General features: G+C 41.5%; 1 protein-coding gene across 2 annotated transcripts in view; it reads right to left on the bottom strand.

The window, feature by feature from the left end:
• Positions 1–506: 506 nt before the first annotated feature.
• KDR (kinase insert domain receptor) overlaps positions 507–17,257 on the bottom strand; it is a 47,551-nt gene continuing 30,800 nt past the window's right edge. Inside the window, exons 21-29 of one of the 2 annotated variants that reach the window (XM_055384206.2) lie at positions 15,116–15,213; positions 12,453–12,575; positions 12,188–12,299; positions 11,870–11,969; positions 11,359–11,464; positions 10,098–10,249; positions 5,022–5,121; positions 4,442–4,527; positions 507–2,666 (exon numbers count right to left, since the gene is read on the bottom strand). In XM_055384206.2, coding sequence (XP_055240181.2) covers positions 2,444–2,666; positions 4,442–4,527; positions 5,022–5,121; positions 10,098–10,249; positions 11,359–11,464; positions 11,870–11,969; positions 12,188–12,299; positions 12,453–12,575; positions 15,116–15,213 — 1,100 coding nt within the window. In that variant the 3' untranslated portion in view covers positions 507–2,443. The remainder of the gene's footprint in view (positions 2,667–4,441; positions 4,528–5,021; positions 5,122–10,097; positions 10,250–11,358; positions 11,465–11,869; positions 11,970–12,187; positions 12,300–12,452; positions 12,576–15,115; positions 15,214–17,257) is intronic. The other variant, XM_004038687.4, reaches the window with a different exon arrangement.

Genomic DNA, 17,257 nt, shown 5'->3' with positions numbered 1-17,257 from the left:
CTATTCTAACAGATATGGAGTTCACTGGACGGCCAAGGAATCACATATCTCTGTTTTAACAATCTCAAAAGTGCTTAGAATATAATATGAAAAAGTGTTGGGGGTGTGTGTGGAGGGATGTGTGTGGGAGTGTGGATGTGTGGGGGTGGTGTGTGGTGGGTGTGTAGGAGGTGTATGGGGGAATGTGAGGGGGGTTGTGACTGTGGGGAGCGGGTTGTGTGTGGGTGTGTGTGGAGTGTGGGTGTGAGTGTGGGGGGGTTGGATGTGTGGGTGTGTGGATGGGTGTGTGGGGGGTGGGTGTGTGGGGGGGTGTCCGTGTGGGGGGGTGTGTGTATGTGGGTGGGTGTGCGTGTGTGGGTGGATCTGTGTGTGGGTATGTGTGTGCTGGTGGGTGTGTAGGTGTGTGGGGGTGGGTGTGACTGTGAGGGGGTGTGAGTGTGAGTATGGTGGGTTGGATGTGTGGGTGTGGGGGGGCTGGGAGGAGGTGTGGGTGTTGGGGGGTGTATGCGTGGGGTGTGTGTGTGTGTGTGTGTGTGTGTGAATTCTTTGTAATGAAGAAGAAGAGGGAAGAAGCAGTTAAACTTTAAACCAGACATACTTATCCTCAAAATAGTTGTGGTGATATTATACCCTCATATTTTGTACTACAAATACATTTATTGGTTTGTAAAATATATAACCAGTTTATGAAAATATCCCTTATAAGAAGAGTAAGAAAACCAGTAAAAATGTAAAACAACCACATGGAAATTATGTCTGATTCCTTCTTCTCCATTTTATTTTATTTTTACCTTTTTTCTTTGAGATGGAATCTGACCATGTTGGCCAGACTGGTCTTGAACTCCTGGGCTCAAGCGATCCTCCCACCTTGGCCCCCCAAAGTGCTGGGTTTTTAGGTGTCAGCCACTGTGCCCAGCCACCCCCTCTTCCATTTTAGAAATGATGGGTACAGTAATGCAACCTTGCAAAGGGATTCCTTCAAGTTTTTCAATGTTCTTTAATAAAATGACATCAATTGCTGAAAGCATTATGACCTTTGTTATGCTACATAATACTGATACAAAATGTGAATAGTACAAAGTTCATTATATATAATATAAGGCTTTAATATATTACATTTGTTTCTACATAAACAGACTATAAATATATGTGCCATAGCATGTCTTATAGTCATTGTTTCCAGCATTTCACACTATGGTACCAAACAAAAAACATATTTTCTTTTTTGAAAAAAAGGACAGAACAAGGGCAAAAATCAGTAGAAATAGCTCTATATGTTAAAAGTCTAAATAATACAATAGATGTTATAATTTGGGCTATAAAATAATTTTGAAGTCTGGCTAATAATCATTCAGAGAGTGAACAAACCCAATCAGGTTTACTGGAGTGTAGAGGCCAAATAACTAAAATACTGATGGGTTGCGGGGTGAGAGTGGGTTGGGGACAGGGGGAAGAACAAAAGGGTAAAATCCTTCCTGAAACTTTGACACCACACACAGCTTCACATTGAACCTCCCGCATTCAGTCTCAGACATATCACATCAGGACAGATATGAGGGTATTCATCCAGAAGAAACCAGAAGCTGGTTTGTGCAGTCAGAACTCTTCAACACGGCAGGGAGCCTTGAGCTGAATGTCCTTTCTTTGTGGTATTCTGAATAAAGGATCAGCCTGGGAGACAAGGAGCCAGAGCTGCATCATTTCCTTCCTGGGGCTTGGCCAGGAGACACGTAACGGTCTGGAAGGAACTCTCATTAGGAGTCAGAAACAGCACAACTCAACTCTACTTTAGCCCAACTCGAAGAACACGCAACCTTCTAAAACCAGAAACCCCGTCTGAACCCTTTACATTTCAGAACAGACCCCATGCCCACCTCCACCGGAGCAAACACAATGCATTTGCAGGCTCCAGTACTCTCCAAAGCAAGGTAACGTTAGTCTTCCTTTCTATCAATCCGAATTCCACACTTAAGGCTTGGCTTGGGACCCACGTCCTAAACAAAGCCTCTTGGATAGACTCAGCCCTGCAAATCCTTCCCATCTTCAACACCTCGAACACTTACATTGCCTGGTTTATCTTCTAGTTTTACAGAAGTGTCAACTCCCCAGGTACTGCTACTTCTTTGAGGATGGGGCCTTTTCTTGAACGTCTTTGTTCTAACCCATGGTGAGACCCGCAGCAGGGGGCATGATAAATGCTTTTTAAATGAATGAAAAAGAGGATCAGGTCAACACTGGGAGAAGACACAGACACATTCTTGGGTCACAAGCCTCTTCCAGGATATGCCTAGAAGACTAGCTCCCTGCAGTCCGAGGTCCTTTTTTTGTTGTCGAAATGAAAATCAAATGTGGCTACTTCCTGCTGGTGGAAAGAACAACACTTGAAAATCTGAGCAGCACCTCTCATGTGATGTCCGGGAGTTGGGGGTGTGGATGCTTCCTTTTAAACAGGAGGAGAGCTCAGTGTGGTCCCCGAGTCAGGCTGGAGAATCTGGGCTGTGCTACCGGTTTGCACTCCAATCTCTATCAGCTTTAAAAGTTCTGCTTCCTCACTGGAGTACACAGTGGTGTCTGTGTCATCGGAGTGATATCCGGACTGGTAGCCGCTTGTCTGGTTTGAGCCTTCAGATGCCACAGACTCCCTGCTTTTGCTGGGCACCATTCCACTGCAGAAGAAATGGCAAACAAATGAGTTGGCAGAGAGAAGACAATTCTTTTGCTTTTTACCCTCACCCCATTCCCAACTCCATATAGCTGCCATCTCCCTGGATACCGCAGCCCCATATCTCTCCCAGTTGTTAATCAGCATAGCAAGTTTACAGGGACAAGGTCTATTTTCAGGTACTCGCATGAATTAGTAGTTGCAGATAAGTCCTCTTACTCAGGTCCAAGTCTTTCAAGCCTCAAATGAGATGAAAGGCAGTTCTCTCGAGTTATGCAAAGGCCCCAACTGATGGAACATGTTTATGGCCTCGCAGATTGACAAATTTGTATACAGTGACAGGCGCCAAAGGGCCACTTGCATGATATTCAAGGAAATTGGGATGTTCTTAAATTTCACTTGTGCTTTTCCTATTGTGGCAATTTGGGAACTACAGGGCATGTGTATGGTGGTAATAAAGCTCTTGAGCAACTTTATACTTTAATAACTTGAAGCATGTGTGCAGTCAAGCCAGACATATCAAACGCTGCTTTTTACTCATCAAAACCACATTCCTTGGAAGGACTGAGAACCCCAGTCACTCAGCAGCAACTAGAAAATGTTTTCAATGGCATGGAATCCTGACAGACGGTAATCATGTCAAAGCCTAGAAATGCAGGCTGTGTTGATCTAAAACTTCAGGATTTACACTTTCACAAGCCATTCTAAGGTGTTTTTTCCCGGTAATAGGTGTTTTCCCCAACTTCTTCATGTTAAAACTGCAAAAGGGAATTTTAGTAACTCGTGTTTATACATAGTTTAAAAGTTACTTCAAATAATGAGAAATACAATTTTTTCTTTCAATTCAACCCCAACAAAACTAATGTAGGTGTCTCAAGCAATGGCATGGTGCTCTGCACATGATACTTGCCGAATAAACATTTTTTGAATCAATGAATGAAACATATCATTGACTTTCACAATTTCTTACCTTGGGCCTTAAAGAAAACAATAAAATAGCACAATGGCACCTTTTAATGTGTTGGGGGTTTTTTTGTTTGTTTTCTTTTTGGTATGAGCATTATTCAAAAACCCATGAGTATTCCCATTTTATATAAAAGATTATAAGCAGATCAAAACCTCCTCTATTCTTACCTTTAGGTAAGAATACTCTAGCAAATAAACTCCAGCAAATACATAACTACACTTATTCTATTATTCTTATAAATATAGATTTTCATTGATTTGTTATGTTAAGAGAACGCCTACAAATTCCTACTGAACCATAGAGGGGAGATTATATTTAAAACTAATTTTAATACTTTTCTCACAATGAAATACTTCGAATTCAGACAATAATATTTAAATGTCTCAAACAAATAGATATTGGCTTATTTATATATCATACTTCTTAAGCACAGATGCACCCATTTGTATACAGACTTAAAAATTCTTCAGAGTCCACAAAGATTGTAATCATATTGACAGCTTTACGGATCACATCCAATCACCTTTTTCATTTAGCCATTACTGACCACAGTAAATATACACAGAAATTCCCTAGTATTCATGAATTCTCATAAAAATTGACCAAATTCTCTAATTTATTTCAGATTATTTTTAGATTTATCACTTAATTTTATTGTGTGGTTAGTTTCCATTCTTTATTTGTTAAATTGATGCTAATTTCTCCAACCAACAAAGACCCCATAGGGAAAATTCTGCACTTACATTGAAAGCCCTAAGTTCCTTCCAAAAATTCCTATTGAAATTTGTCTTTTTAATGTGGCTGAGTCTTACCTAAAAGATGGAGATAATTTGGTTCTGTCTTCCAAGGTTTTCAGCTCTTCTGAGGCAAGAACCATACCACTGTCCGTCTGGTTGTCCTTTTTAAGAGACAATGAGATGGCACAGTTAATTGAGCATATAAAATGACCAACTATTTAATTAAGCTGATTTCTCAACCCATCTATCATGTCTATCAAGTAAGGTCCTGTGGAAGAACATAAAGGTATCATAGCCACAAATTGTTCAAGCTACAAAAGGAAGCAACTGCTTCCTATGAGTAGACACAGGCCAGGGAGAAGAGAAAATTTACAAATCGGCAGCTGAGAATGCCTGTTACCATCGCTGTCTTCACTATGACACTACTTGCACTTTAGTGAAATTGGTCAGAAAGCTACACTGTCTTGAACCTTGGACCAAGGGCTTTACTTATGAAAAAAACAAAGTTCCATCTCCGTAATGACCCCATGATACACACACTCGAGGGCAGCCTTCTAATGAGGCTCCAAGACTTTAATGCTTAGGCTAATATTTATCTAGCTAGTGTTTCATCCTTTGTATTATTTCTAAGACTATTTTTAAAAGACGTACTTACATCTGGGATTACTTTTTCTTCTGGTTCTTCTAATGGGATATCTTCAAATGTTTTTACACTCACAGGCCGGCTCTTTCGCTTACTGTTCTGCAGATACTGACTGCAAAAGAACAAATATTTATATTTTAGTGGTGGTATATTTGACTGCAGATACCACAAGTGATACCTAAGTTCATTATCTTTCAACCACAAACTTAATAGCAACCTTCAAAACATCCTTTAGAAAAACAAAACAAAATAAAAATCTTTCTCTGCTAGCACACATGGAAGGCTTAATTTCCTGAGAAAGTCCATTTAAAAGTATAATATAATTGAGGAGTCTTGATGAGCCTGTTCTTTTGAATCCTACTTCTGAGGTCCAGTTCTGGACTAAAGACAACAACAGCAGATGGAGTGATCAACTGCCTTCTACTTGGCTTCCTGATTGCATGGAATTCCTCCATTGAGCTCTGTATATATTACTGAGTGTTTCACATCTGTCTGGCCATCTCCTGGGAAAGTTTTTCTGGATAATGCTCACAGAGCAACCATTCAATGAAAGATAGGCAGAGGAAACATCTGAAGGTCTCCTTAAAGGATACTGAACCCAGCAGTGATTTGAAGACAACCTCTTCCTCCTCCATGTAACAGAGGCTTAGTGTGCAAAGAGAAGGTGGGCTGAGTCTCACTGTCCCCTTGTTTTCGCCCCCAGAGTTGCTGTCTCAGGAAAGAGCAGTGGTTTGAGAGTAACAAGATATTTTGCCTATTTCAGAGTCTACCACTGACTGCAGAAACTTGAGAAAGTCATGAATATTTCTGTGACCCTCTTGTCCCATCTATAAGATGTGTTGGCAGTAGCACTACCTCCCCAGCTCACAGGGATGTTGGGAAGATGAATGACATAGAGAATGTTGGGCTTATTGTTCTTAGGAAGAATAATGCCCTCTCAAACAAAGCTCATTTTTCTCCTTTGACTTCCAAAGCTTCCTTCAGGAGTCCAAAGAATAAGACTTGTTGAACAACAGATCCTCTTCTTCTTGGGAATGCTCCTTCCCGGCCATGTGGTTTTGGGTGAGTCTAGTTGATGCTATCAAAATCACTTACAGCCCAAGTGGAGGGAAGGGAAGTCCTATTCACTGGAAGGGCCCACCGAGACAGAAAATACATTCTTCATTCCTATACCAGCCTACTTCCCACTACAAGCAGCTTTCTGGAACATGCTGCATAGACCTTGGGCCAAAGGAGAAGAATGGAAATTAATTCTCTCTCCCCTACCCCAAGAGGCTCGTTCCTCCCTATATAGAGAGGAGAGAATGAGATTTTCTGGTGACATTCTCACTCAGGAAACTCCACAAGTTAAGAGGATATGATACACAGGGTGCAAGCAAAGCCTACTTTCTAAGTCCAACCCCTAAAAGTAACAGTTGTCAAAAACTACTGGTACCATAGTCAATCATTCCTGCATTCACTTGTTCAGGAAGCCCTCGCTGATAATCTGCCGCATGCCTGACACTGTGCCAGATGCTGTCTAAGCAGCATCTCATGACGTGTTCACCACGGTACCTCTCTAGGGGTGAGTATTACTATCCCAACTTTTCAGATGAGGAAACCAAGGCATAGAGAGTTTGAGGAACTTATCCAAAATCACATAACTGGAATGTTTGGATTATTATTTTGAGGGCAATGAAGAGCCACTGAAGGATTTTAGGCATGGGATTGACAAGATCAGATACGCCCTTTAGAGAATTGACTCTGGATTGAAAAGAATAAGACTAGAGGCATAAGACCCAAGAGACAAATACTGCACTTCTTCAGGAGAAAGAAAGGCAGCTTGGCTAGAAAAAGGGAATGCCCATGAGGTTTGGAGACATGGGCTCATTCTAGAGATATCTAGGGGATAGAATCAACTAGGGTTGGCGAGTTTGGACAATAATTCAGCTGCCTTAGAAAGGACAGCTCCTTAAATTCTTAATCCAGTAATTTTTTAAATGGCATGATCCTCTCATGATTGACAAAGCATTTTCACAGACAATGGTGCATCTGTTTCTCCTAAGATGGAGAAACAGGTCTTTTAACTATTTCCCCTTTGGAGATGAGGGAGCCAAGGATTAGGGAGAAAATGGCTAATAAAGGGTAGAACTGGGACTCAAACTTAGGCCTTCAGACACTAAAGCCCATGTGAAGTTTTTGTTTTGTTTTACTCTACTCCATACAGACTCCCTTGGAAGAGTATCAGGAGGGAAAAGAAAGAAGAAAACAGCAGACACAATTGTTCAAGCCGTTATTAAGCACCCAGTATGTGCACAGCACTGTTCTCTTGTCATGCATGCACTGATCATGCAGTAGCAGGGTCAGGGGTGTAAGTACGGGGTATGAAACAGACAAAAAGTGCAGAAAGGACAGTCCCACTGCAAACAGTCTAATGGTAGAGCCAAACTCAGGAATACCTAGCTAGCAGGCTGTCCCAAGCATCAATCTACAAGGGCCATTTAATCATCACTAACAATTACAAAATGAAGAAAATGGTATGTACCAAAACCTTTCTCTAAGAGAGAACTGCAAAGAAATTTTTGATAAGCTGCTTGATGTGTGAGGTGAAACTCCCAGAGAAAATGACAGAGCAATTGCCGATGGTCCCCAAACTGCCCTCAAAGAAAGATGAGCCCAGCAAGTATGTGTTTTCTTGCAGGAAGCATGCAAACTTGAGGCCAGAGCTGGTCCACAGGGGAAATTAGAGGCAAAGCTAAGTCTAGACATGAGTGGTCCCTCCCCCACACACTTCTCAGCCTTTTCTCTAAATAAATGCTAAGTAAATATTTTTCAAATGGTTTAAAGGGGCAACAAATCATGAGGCTAGCTCCCACAGTGATGTCTCTGTCCAACTCTATTTATAATGCAATAGAATTGAAAATTAGAAGGAGAAAGACTGCTCAGCTTTTGTACTTGGCCAGAAATGCGTAAGAGGATGGAACAAGCTCCCTGAGAAGTACCCCAGCCTCAACTCATTCTCCCCAGAGAAACAGAACCCCAGGAGAGCAACAGAATGAAGCATGCCATGTGCAAATGCCTCTATCTGCTTTTCTTCAAAACCAGATGATTAAAATGTGACCGTGAGTTTTATTTTATAGAAAGGAAAAAAGGTGGAGGAGGTGGAGAGGAGATGCAGACAAAAGATTCCAATTTCCATTTTATTTTTCAAATTATGGCTGGATAAAAGAGAAACTGGGCTGGAAAAAACTGATTCAAAAATCACAGACAGAAAATAGGAGCCAGGCCTGTGCTGGGAGTGTGGTGTCACATTTGTCCACGCTTCTGGGGATAAACGTTAGCAGCCCTTTTATATATCCAACGTCGTATTTGGTGCTTCCATTACACAAACATGATTTCTTCTCCTGCTCAGCACCATATGCAAAGCACCCGGTGAGCCAGGAGGCTGCCGACTCGGATCATCACTCTACTTGGTCACAGAAAACACATGGAATATAGTTCATGATCAAATGGCTTTCTGATAAAGGGGGAGGCAATAATGGTGTGTGGGAATAACTGTCACACTAAAAGGCCGGCTCAACTTGAACTGGAAATGTGTAAACACAGGAGTGGAACTGTAGTCTCATCTCATTACTGTTTCTCTCTGAGGGCCCTCCTTGGCATGGGAGGAAACAACATGGACTTAGGGGTCAGAGGAACTGGATTCATCTCAAGGATGTGATTTTAAGCAGCTCACTTAATAGATATCTTTTACTGAGTGCTTTCAAGGGCCAGGTGCTTAGAAATAGATTATTTCTTATAACTCTCAAAACAGCCATTTTCAAACAGCACCACTGACCTTGTCTCATTTCACAGATAAAGAAACTGAGGCAGAGGGTAGATGATTTGCCCCAAGTTGCACAGCTGCTACAAGACAGACTTGGGGGTCCTACTCAGTTCTATCTGACTCTAATACCTGATCTTTAACTACAAGTTTGTACTGCCCTCAGGTAATAGAACTGAGCCTCGTGTTCAATAATACATCAAAAAAAGATCATTGTTTCTACCTTGCCTGACTCTGAGTGTCATGATGTGGGCAACATCTGATAATATATGGCAAAGTTCTTTAAAAATATGCTTAATGCTTTTGACTTCAATGGAACGGTCAGCTGTCTTGCTGGCTTCTAAGCTTTCTTCCTTCCCATCAGTGTTTCTGCTGCCCCGCACGACTCTAGAGGGCAAACTGTCCACGAGTTTCTCCTTGGCATCCCCTGCCATGTGGCAACCTGGCCAAGTTCTGGACATGAGAGAGCTCCCTGCCCCTCCCTGCAGCCCAGGCACACTCGGGCTGGCAGGCTGGACCCATGCTGTCAGGGGTTCCATTAAAGCAGGAAAACACCCAAACGGGTTAGGAAAGAAACAAAGCAAAATGAAGTAGTCCCAGCCTCAGTAAAGGGCAATTTTAATATCATATTGTAGAAAACCACACCAACTCTTTCCTTACGCACAGGTGCTGGGAGAGAGAAAAAAGAAAGCTGCCTTTAGAACCCCTCTGCAAATCAGGAAAGGACTGCAGTGCATGTGTTTTAAATAAGCCCAGACATCCCATTATGCAAATAAAATGCTGAAAATCAGACGTGGGAGGGGCTTCTGAGATGCAGTGTCCAGTCTAATTCCGGACACAGACCCATGGCTTTCTGTATCCTTGCCAGAGAGCCATAAGCATGTTCTCATGCAAGCACAGAACTCTTCCTTTCTGAATCTCTCCTAAGCCATTTAATTCACATTAATAAAAGCATACACGGGGATAATTTAAATGCAGATGTCTTTGTAAAACTCGTCTCTTTATTCTGGAAATTAGCAAACTGTGGCATTCCAGCTATTGCAGCTGCAGGGCTTGGAATTCTTAAAGGCAATGCTGTGGCAGCAGCGTGGGCTACAGATGGGAGGAAGCACACCTACCCAGGTCCTCTTCCAGGAGCATTCCCCATTATGTTAACCTCAGGGCTAAGGTTATGTGGAAGTGGGATGCAGCAGCCTTAGACAAGGTCTTCCTTCCACTTCCAATCCCCCTCCCGAGATGGCCTTGAAGTCACCCTCCCCCAGGGGATGTTAGGCCATATACAGTACCTGATTCCTGCTGTGTTGTCATAATGGAATTTGGGGTCACATACTTCCTCCTCCTCCATACAGGAAACAGGTGAGGTAGGCAGAGAGAGTCCAGAATCCTCTTCCATGCTCAAAGTCTCTGATATCGGAAGAACAATGTAGTCTTTGCCATCCTGAAACAATAAACACAGAAGACTGTTGTTATGGCTTCAGTTCTTCAAGTGCCTTTTCATTAAAAACAAAGGGCACAGGGGCTTCTTGGCTACATAGGGTGTGTGGCTTTCATATCTGAACACAGAACTTTAAGACAACAATACAAATCATGTGTCAGAAACAAAAAGCTGTTGAAATGGAAGGTATATTAAAGGAGAGAACTAAAAACAGGATGGGTAAGCAGCCCACAGGGAAGTGCAGTTACGATGAAGAGAAAGCAGGCTGTGGTCAGAGAGGTAACAACAGAACACACGGAGCTACATAGAACAAAAAATCACTCGTTCACAAAGCCCTAACCACACGAGCCAAGACCTTCAAAGGGCATGGCATCCAGTTTTAGCCACCACATTTCAAGGCAATGGAAAAACTGATGACAGTCTAAAGAAAAGCAACAAATGGGTAGGAAAATGGGTCTTTTGAGAAAAGGTTGCACAACTTAATATTATTGCATCAAGAAAAAGAAATAAAGGGCTATTTGATATCTGTGAATGTTTGGAAGGTTTATTGATAAAAATAGAGCTGACCTATCGTCCCCCAGCTGTTCAAAAGAAAAGAAAGAGGAAATTCACTTCCATTGCAGTAAGAGGCATTGACGAGAGATTAAATAACATTCTAATAGTGAAGACTACAACTCTAAAATCTTCCAGTGGAAGTTATAAGAACCTGGGATGATACCAAGACAGAAACCATCTCTTTTGCATAGCTTAGATGTATTTTTGCCTGCAGAATTTATTAAAAATTTCTTGAAGTTTCTTCCATTGTTGATCTTCTGTGGATCAACCAGATTTTTTCTTTGTTTTAACTTTAGAAGAGGATTTGAAAATATAACAAAAAGATAAGTAGGTAGAAATCAGAGTGGTCTGCTCCCAGGTTATAAATTAGAATCCTATCTGTCTAAAAGGGTAATTACAGCTTTTAGAAAAGCATTATTACTCAGATGTAGAAGAATACAGTAGATTATTCAATGGCTGAGAGGATGGCATGGTAGCCATGAGACAGTTCAGGCAGTAGGAAAGTCCTTGACATCTAAGTACTCTTTGTAGGTGCTTCTTGGATGGAGGTGACAAACCTGCTGAGCATTAGCTTGCAAGAGATTTCCCAAATGTTCCACCAACTCTGAAAACGTGGGTCTCTGACTGGGCTCCCCGTGCCAGCAGTCCAGCATGGTCTGGTACCTAGAGAAGCAAAACACTGATTTCATTAAATGCCTCTTTCTTCCTGAATGCTGAAAATAAGCACTTAAATGAGTACACATTTATAAAGAGCCGACGAGGTGAGATGCTAAATAAGGATACAAAACTGTGTAAGACACAGAGTCCCATACTCCAGAGGCTCAATGTGTATAGAAAACAAAACATTTAAAGCAACATCTAATAAAAACTAACTGGTTGCTTTGAATAATAAAGTACTATCTTTTCAAGAAGTGATGACTCCATGCTTGAAATTATCAAGAAAGGCCCCAAAGTAAAAGCAGGACACTAACTGGGCAATGAAGAAGGTCTATATAATGGAAAGTCTTCCAGGCAAGGAGAATTTGCGAGCAAAGAAAGAGAACACAGGAATACTTCTTAAAGTCTTACATTTCTGGTGTAGTAAAATCAGGGGCCCTCATTCTAGTTCCTTCTTTCAATCGCCTACAAAATTCTTCATCAATCTTTACCCCGGGATATGGAGAAGCACCTAGAATAAAACAGGGAGGAGACATTCTTTGATTTGATTTTCTCTTATAGAAAACCCTGAGCCTGAATCTTGCACATCCTCATCACCTATGTATCTATTTTTTTTTTTCAAAGCTTCCGAGAAGTTTTGCCTGATAGACATGAAGTACAGGAGAGGAAAAGACAACTTTTGTCTTCCTCTTTGGAGTCTGGATGGAAGGACAAAAAGAAATGACTTACCTAAGGAAAATATTTCCCACAGCAAAACACCAAAAGACCAGACGTCACTCTGGATTGTGTACACTCTGTCAAAAATTGTTTCTGGGGCCATCCATTTCAAAGGGAGGCGAGCCTACAGGGGTAGAAGACAAGGATTCAGAACCCAAATTAGCAAATATCTGAAGAAAAAAACTTCCTTTGTTCCTGAACACAGGTCCTGAAGCTCTCTACGAGGAGTTTTAATTCTGCTACTTAACCAAGCACTGGGTTCATATTTGAAACTTACATCTCCTTTTCTGACATAATCTGGATCTTTATAAATATCCCGGGCCAAGCCAAAGTCACAGATTTTAACCACGTTCTTCTCCGATAAGAGGATATTTCGTGCCGCCAGGTCCCTGTGGATACACTGCAAAGAGAATCATATGGGCATTAGGTCTCGGCACAGCTGATCTCTTTCACATCTGTTGTGACCTCATGCATCAAAAAAAAATCCCACATCAGAAAGCCAACTGATTAACAAGGACTGGGTTAGTATCTTTTATCAACACTTCAGGAAAAAAGTCTGTGAGCTTTGCTGAGACACACATCTGCTTATTCCATAAACAACCCCAGCCTTTGGAGTTAAATAATTAAGTTATAATATGATGACGGAATCATAAATAGGCTCCTCTAGGACACAAAAAAGTGTGCTTCTGGTCACATCCACACATTCCTTTTGCCTGGCCCCATATTTGGTTTAAAACGTGTTATTCTAAGGAGGTCCGAGAACGGGATTTGTTTTTTGAATGAATGCACGGAAATCAGAAACAAGGGGCTCTCATTGGTTTAGTGCTCTTTGTTGGTTTCCCCCTTCCGTATGAAGCTGAAGCCAGACTGGCTCTGATAAACAATTCCCAATGTGGCTTCCCCTGATTTCAAAGTGCTGGGTTATTATAAAGGTCTATTAAGGCAATTTCAGCCTATCACAAGTCAGGTTGATTTTCTAGTGCATTAATAATACAATGAGATTCATCTTGACTTCTTTCTCTTCCTTTTAGCTTCTCAGTTTCTCCTTTCTCTGTATCCTCCAAACTTCAGCTAACTTCCTACTACTCGGCAGCTTTAGCTCCACATGATATTTTGTAAGAAAATGAGTCTTGGGGAGCACAAGAAATGAATCAATAGCTTAGAAGAAAACTTTTTTTTTTTTTTTTTTTTTTTTTTTTGAGAAGGAATCTCACTCTCGCCCAGGCTGGAGTGCAGTGGTACAATCTCAGTTCACTGCAACCTCCACCTCCCAGGTACAAGTGATTCTCCTGCCTCTGCCTCCCAAGTAGTTGGGACCACAGGTGTGCCACCACACCCAGCTAATTATTATATTTTTAGTAGAGACAGGGTTTCACCATGGTGGCCAGGCTGGTCTCAAACTCCTGACCTCAGGTGATCCACCCACCTTGGCCTCCCAAAGTGCTGGAATTACAGGCGTGAGCCAACACACCCGGCCAAAAGGAGAATTCTTAACTCATTGGAGAAGCGATCATGTAAGCCAGGCATTGCTGACCTTCCCACACCTCAAATCTGTATGGCACTCTCCTCTGAACAAGGCATATTCAGAAGCACATTATCTAGCACAATTGAGCAACACCGGCAATTCCAAAAAACAGACAATATTTTTGACTTTTCCCCCCAAACAAAAAGTTTCCTTTTTTAACCCGACAACCAAGTGGATTCAAGAAATCGTCTGGTAGATGTAAGGAAAGTTAAAGGATTCCCACATTCATTTCCATTCTCTTCCTAGTCCCCAAAAGGAACCCTGACTAAGTGGCGAATTCCGGCCATAAAAAAATGGTAATAATAAGTCATAATCTCCGAGAAGTGTAAAGGACCTTTCTCTTTGGGAAAACCCTGTAAGGTCCCAGTTCTCCTCCTTCCCCTTGGGAGAGAGAACACAAGAGCTACCTAGCAGAAACATCAAAGAGCCTGAGGCCTTTAATGCTATGAGAAGGGGAAAACATGGGTTGAAGATTTCATTCTAATTTAGGAAAAACAAAAAAAATATATAACTTGTCTTTCTTTCTTCATTAAGCTGCATGAATACATTCTGTCAACTGATAGTTCTTCCTGATCCTTAATTTGAAGTATTGTTACCTAATATAAAATTACACATTTTATCCTTTCCAGGGGAGTCACTGCCACCAGCCTTGCTCCCCGCTTGGTGTTTACAACCTTTGGAATAGTTGTAACTTGTCACGTCCCCATCTCAGCCTTTGTTTGGCCTACTTTTCTAATTTTAGCTCTTTTAATCGCTCTCATCTGAAGCCTGTCCTTCCTCGTTTCTAATTATACTCCTAACAAATACTTTTTGATGGATGTTGATGAATGTAAAATAAATTAAAAATGATTCTCATGCCAAGATATCTGTAAGGCTCAGCCCCTCCCCTTTCCAGGTCATTGCTCAAATGTCAAGTTCTTAGTAAAGCCTTCCTCGTCTACCTTGTTTAAAGTGGATGTACATACACAGAGAAGCATAAACATACACAAGTGCATTGCTCCTGTGTATTCTATAACCCTTTCTTGCTTTATTTCCCCATAGCATTTACTTTCATCTAACCTACAACACGTTTTACTTGTTTATATTGCTTATTATTTGCTCTACCCACTAGAACTGTAAACTCCATGAAGGTGAAGAGCTTTGCCTGATTGTTCACCACAGTATCCTCAGTGCTCAGAAGATTGCCTCACACTTAGTAGATGCTTGACAAGCCTTTATTATACAGCTTAATTTCATGAACTCCTTAACCACTCTTACTCAGCAGAAACAGAGCTTCCCCAGTAGAGCTCTTCTCCAAGACGTAGAAGTGGTGAATGAATTACAATCCCAAACAAGCACCAATGGCTGACACTGGACATCTTATTTCCAAACCTGTGATCTGAAAATATAGCTGATTTCCCCTCAACCTTTCTTACCTTTCGCGATGCCAAGAACTCCATGCCCTTAGCCACTTGGAAGCTGTAACAGATGAGATGCTCCAAGGTCAGGAAGTCCTTATACAGATCTTCAGGAGCTGTCCAAAGAGGCAGGAGGATGGAGATCAGTATTTCCATGAGTTAGAGTGATGTTTCTAAGTTTGCTAGAGTAATAATCTTTTTAAGACTTGGGAGTTAAGTTTTTAGGAAATAGAAGCAGAGAGTCAATGCTTCTATCTTCTGTAAATCTCCTGAATCCCAGTATCATTAGCCTTCATCATACCCCTTAGGAACAATACTGGTTTTTCCATTTTAGCCAAATTGAACCAGTAAATCCAGGAGGTAGAATAAGGTAATACTGACCTAGATAATCTGGGAAATAAAGAGGACATTTCCAAATTTGCCACTTACACTGTTTTTTGTCATGTACCCAGAGGGATAAACAATAGTTTCATATCAAGAACTCTAAAAATAAAAAAACAATATTCAGGGTCATTGAATCTCTTCTCTCCAGGTTTTGTCCTGGGACAAAGGCCAAAAGTCAAACTATAATCTGCAATAGATAACTAAAAATACTAGAAATATATTTAATTCATTTTCAAACTTAAAAAGTGCTGTAAATACATTAAATCTGGACTGGGAGGATGTTTTTTCCTGAGAGATAACAGAAACATGGAAAGATAAATTTACGTAAATTGGTATTTACTTCAGTGCAACTGGTACAAATAAACACTAAGATATTAAATGGGGGTTTCAAAATCATCTCTTTGGTCAGATAAGACTTATGGCTTCTTTCCTGGAGACAAATACCAGAGTAAACAAAAACTTAGTTGTAGTAATAAATTCGTAAGTATTCAAAAGGTTGTGAGCCTTTTTCTCAACAACTCAATCTCTTAGGTTTCTGGCTCACTGGCCACTGTTTTTTGAAAGACAAAGAGCAGGGTAGAGGCAGCACCACTCAGTGTGGGCCCAGCTAAATGAAGCGTAGATCACTTCCCCATGTGCTTCTAGACCAAGTCCCAGCCTCACACTACCTTCTCAGCTAAGGAAAAGGAGTTAAATGCAAATTCTCTCTGTAGCCTCATGTCAAGGGAAACAGACTGGGTTTCTTCCACTATTCTTCTAGACGTATGCCTCAAGGGGAGCCAGCCTGTCACCCATCTCTACATACACAACGCTATCTCTGCTCCTTCTGAAGGAGGCAGAAATACAGTGTGTCCTGGAGCCGGCTGAAGTCCTGGAAGTTAGGCTGGGACCACAGCTCCACCCAAAAAGAGCACTAAAATATCACTCAGGCCAGGCACGGAGGCTTACACCTATAATCCCAGCACTTTGGGAGGCTGAGGCAGGCGGATCACCTGAGGTCAGGAGTTCAAGACCAGCCTGGCCAACACGGTGAAACCCCATCTTTACTAAAAATACAAAAAAAAAAAAAATTAGCTGGGCATGGTGGCAGGCACCTGTAATCCCAGCTACTCGGAAGGCTGAGGCACAAGAATCACTTGAACCCAAAAGGCGAAGGTTTCAGTGAGCCGAGATCACACCATTGCACTCCAGCCTGGGCACCAGCATCAGACTTCACCTCAAAAAAATAAAAATAAACATAAAAACAAATAAATAAAATATCACTGGAAACATAACTTAATAAAGGCCAGGATATTTATCAAGACTCCCCTGAGGAAGTATGGTTGGAAGGAAGACTTGATAAGCCGCTTGGGGTAGGGTAGAAACAACAGATGGCTCCTAAACTGCCTTTGAGAAGGTTAGGTATAATGAAAAGAAAGACTTTTGCACAGGTAAAGCACGCAACTTGGGGCAAACCACTCTGGGGCTCTCCAAGGCAATGGAGAGGCTAGTCAACTACCAGAAAACATGTGGCCTCTCTCACTAATAAATGCTGAACCAGTATTTTAAGAACACTGCTGTGGTTGTAGCTGACTGCTTAGCCCACTTGGACTACCCAGATTTCTCAGGCTAGCCCTGCTTCGCTTCCCAGTCTAGGGCTTCCACACTTCACTTTTGGGGAGACAGAATGGAGGCAGTCTATTATAGAAATTCAGGTCTCTTTCAAATTATGAGGTAGTATTGGACTTTTCCCATGATCAAATTCCTTGTAACACCCTATCACCCTGTCTGCTCTGA

This window comes from Gorilla gorilla, chromosome 3, assembly GCF_029281585.2.
Source record: "Gorilla gorilla gorilla isolate KB3781 chromosome 3, NHGRI_mGorGor1-v2.1_pri, whole genome shotgun sequence".
Taxonomy (NCBI): Eukaryota; Metazoa; Chordata; class Mammalia; order Primates; family Hominidae; genus Gorilla; species Gorilla gorilla.
Note: the sequence above shows the minus strand (reverse complement) of the source record. Positions and strands in the feature narration are given on the sequence as shown.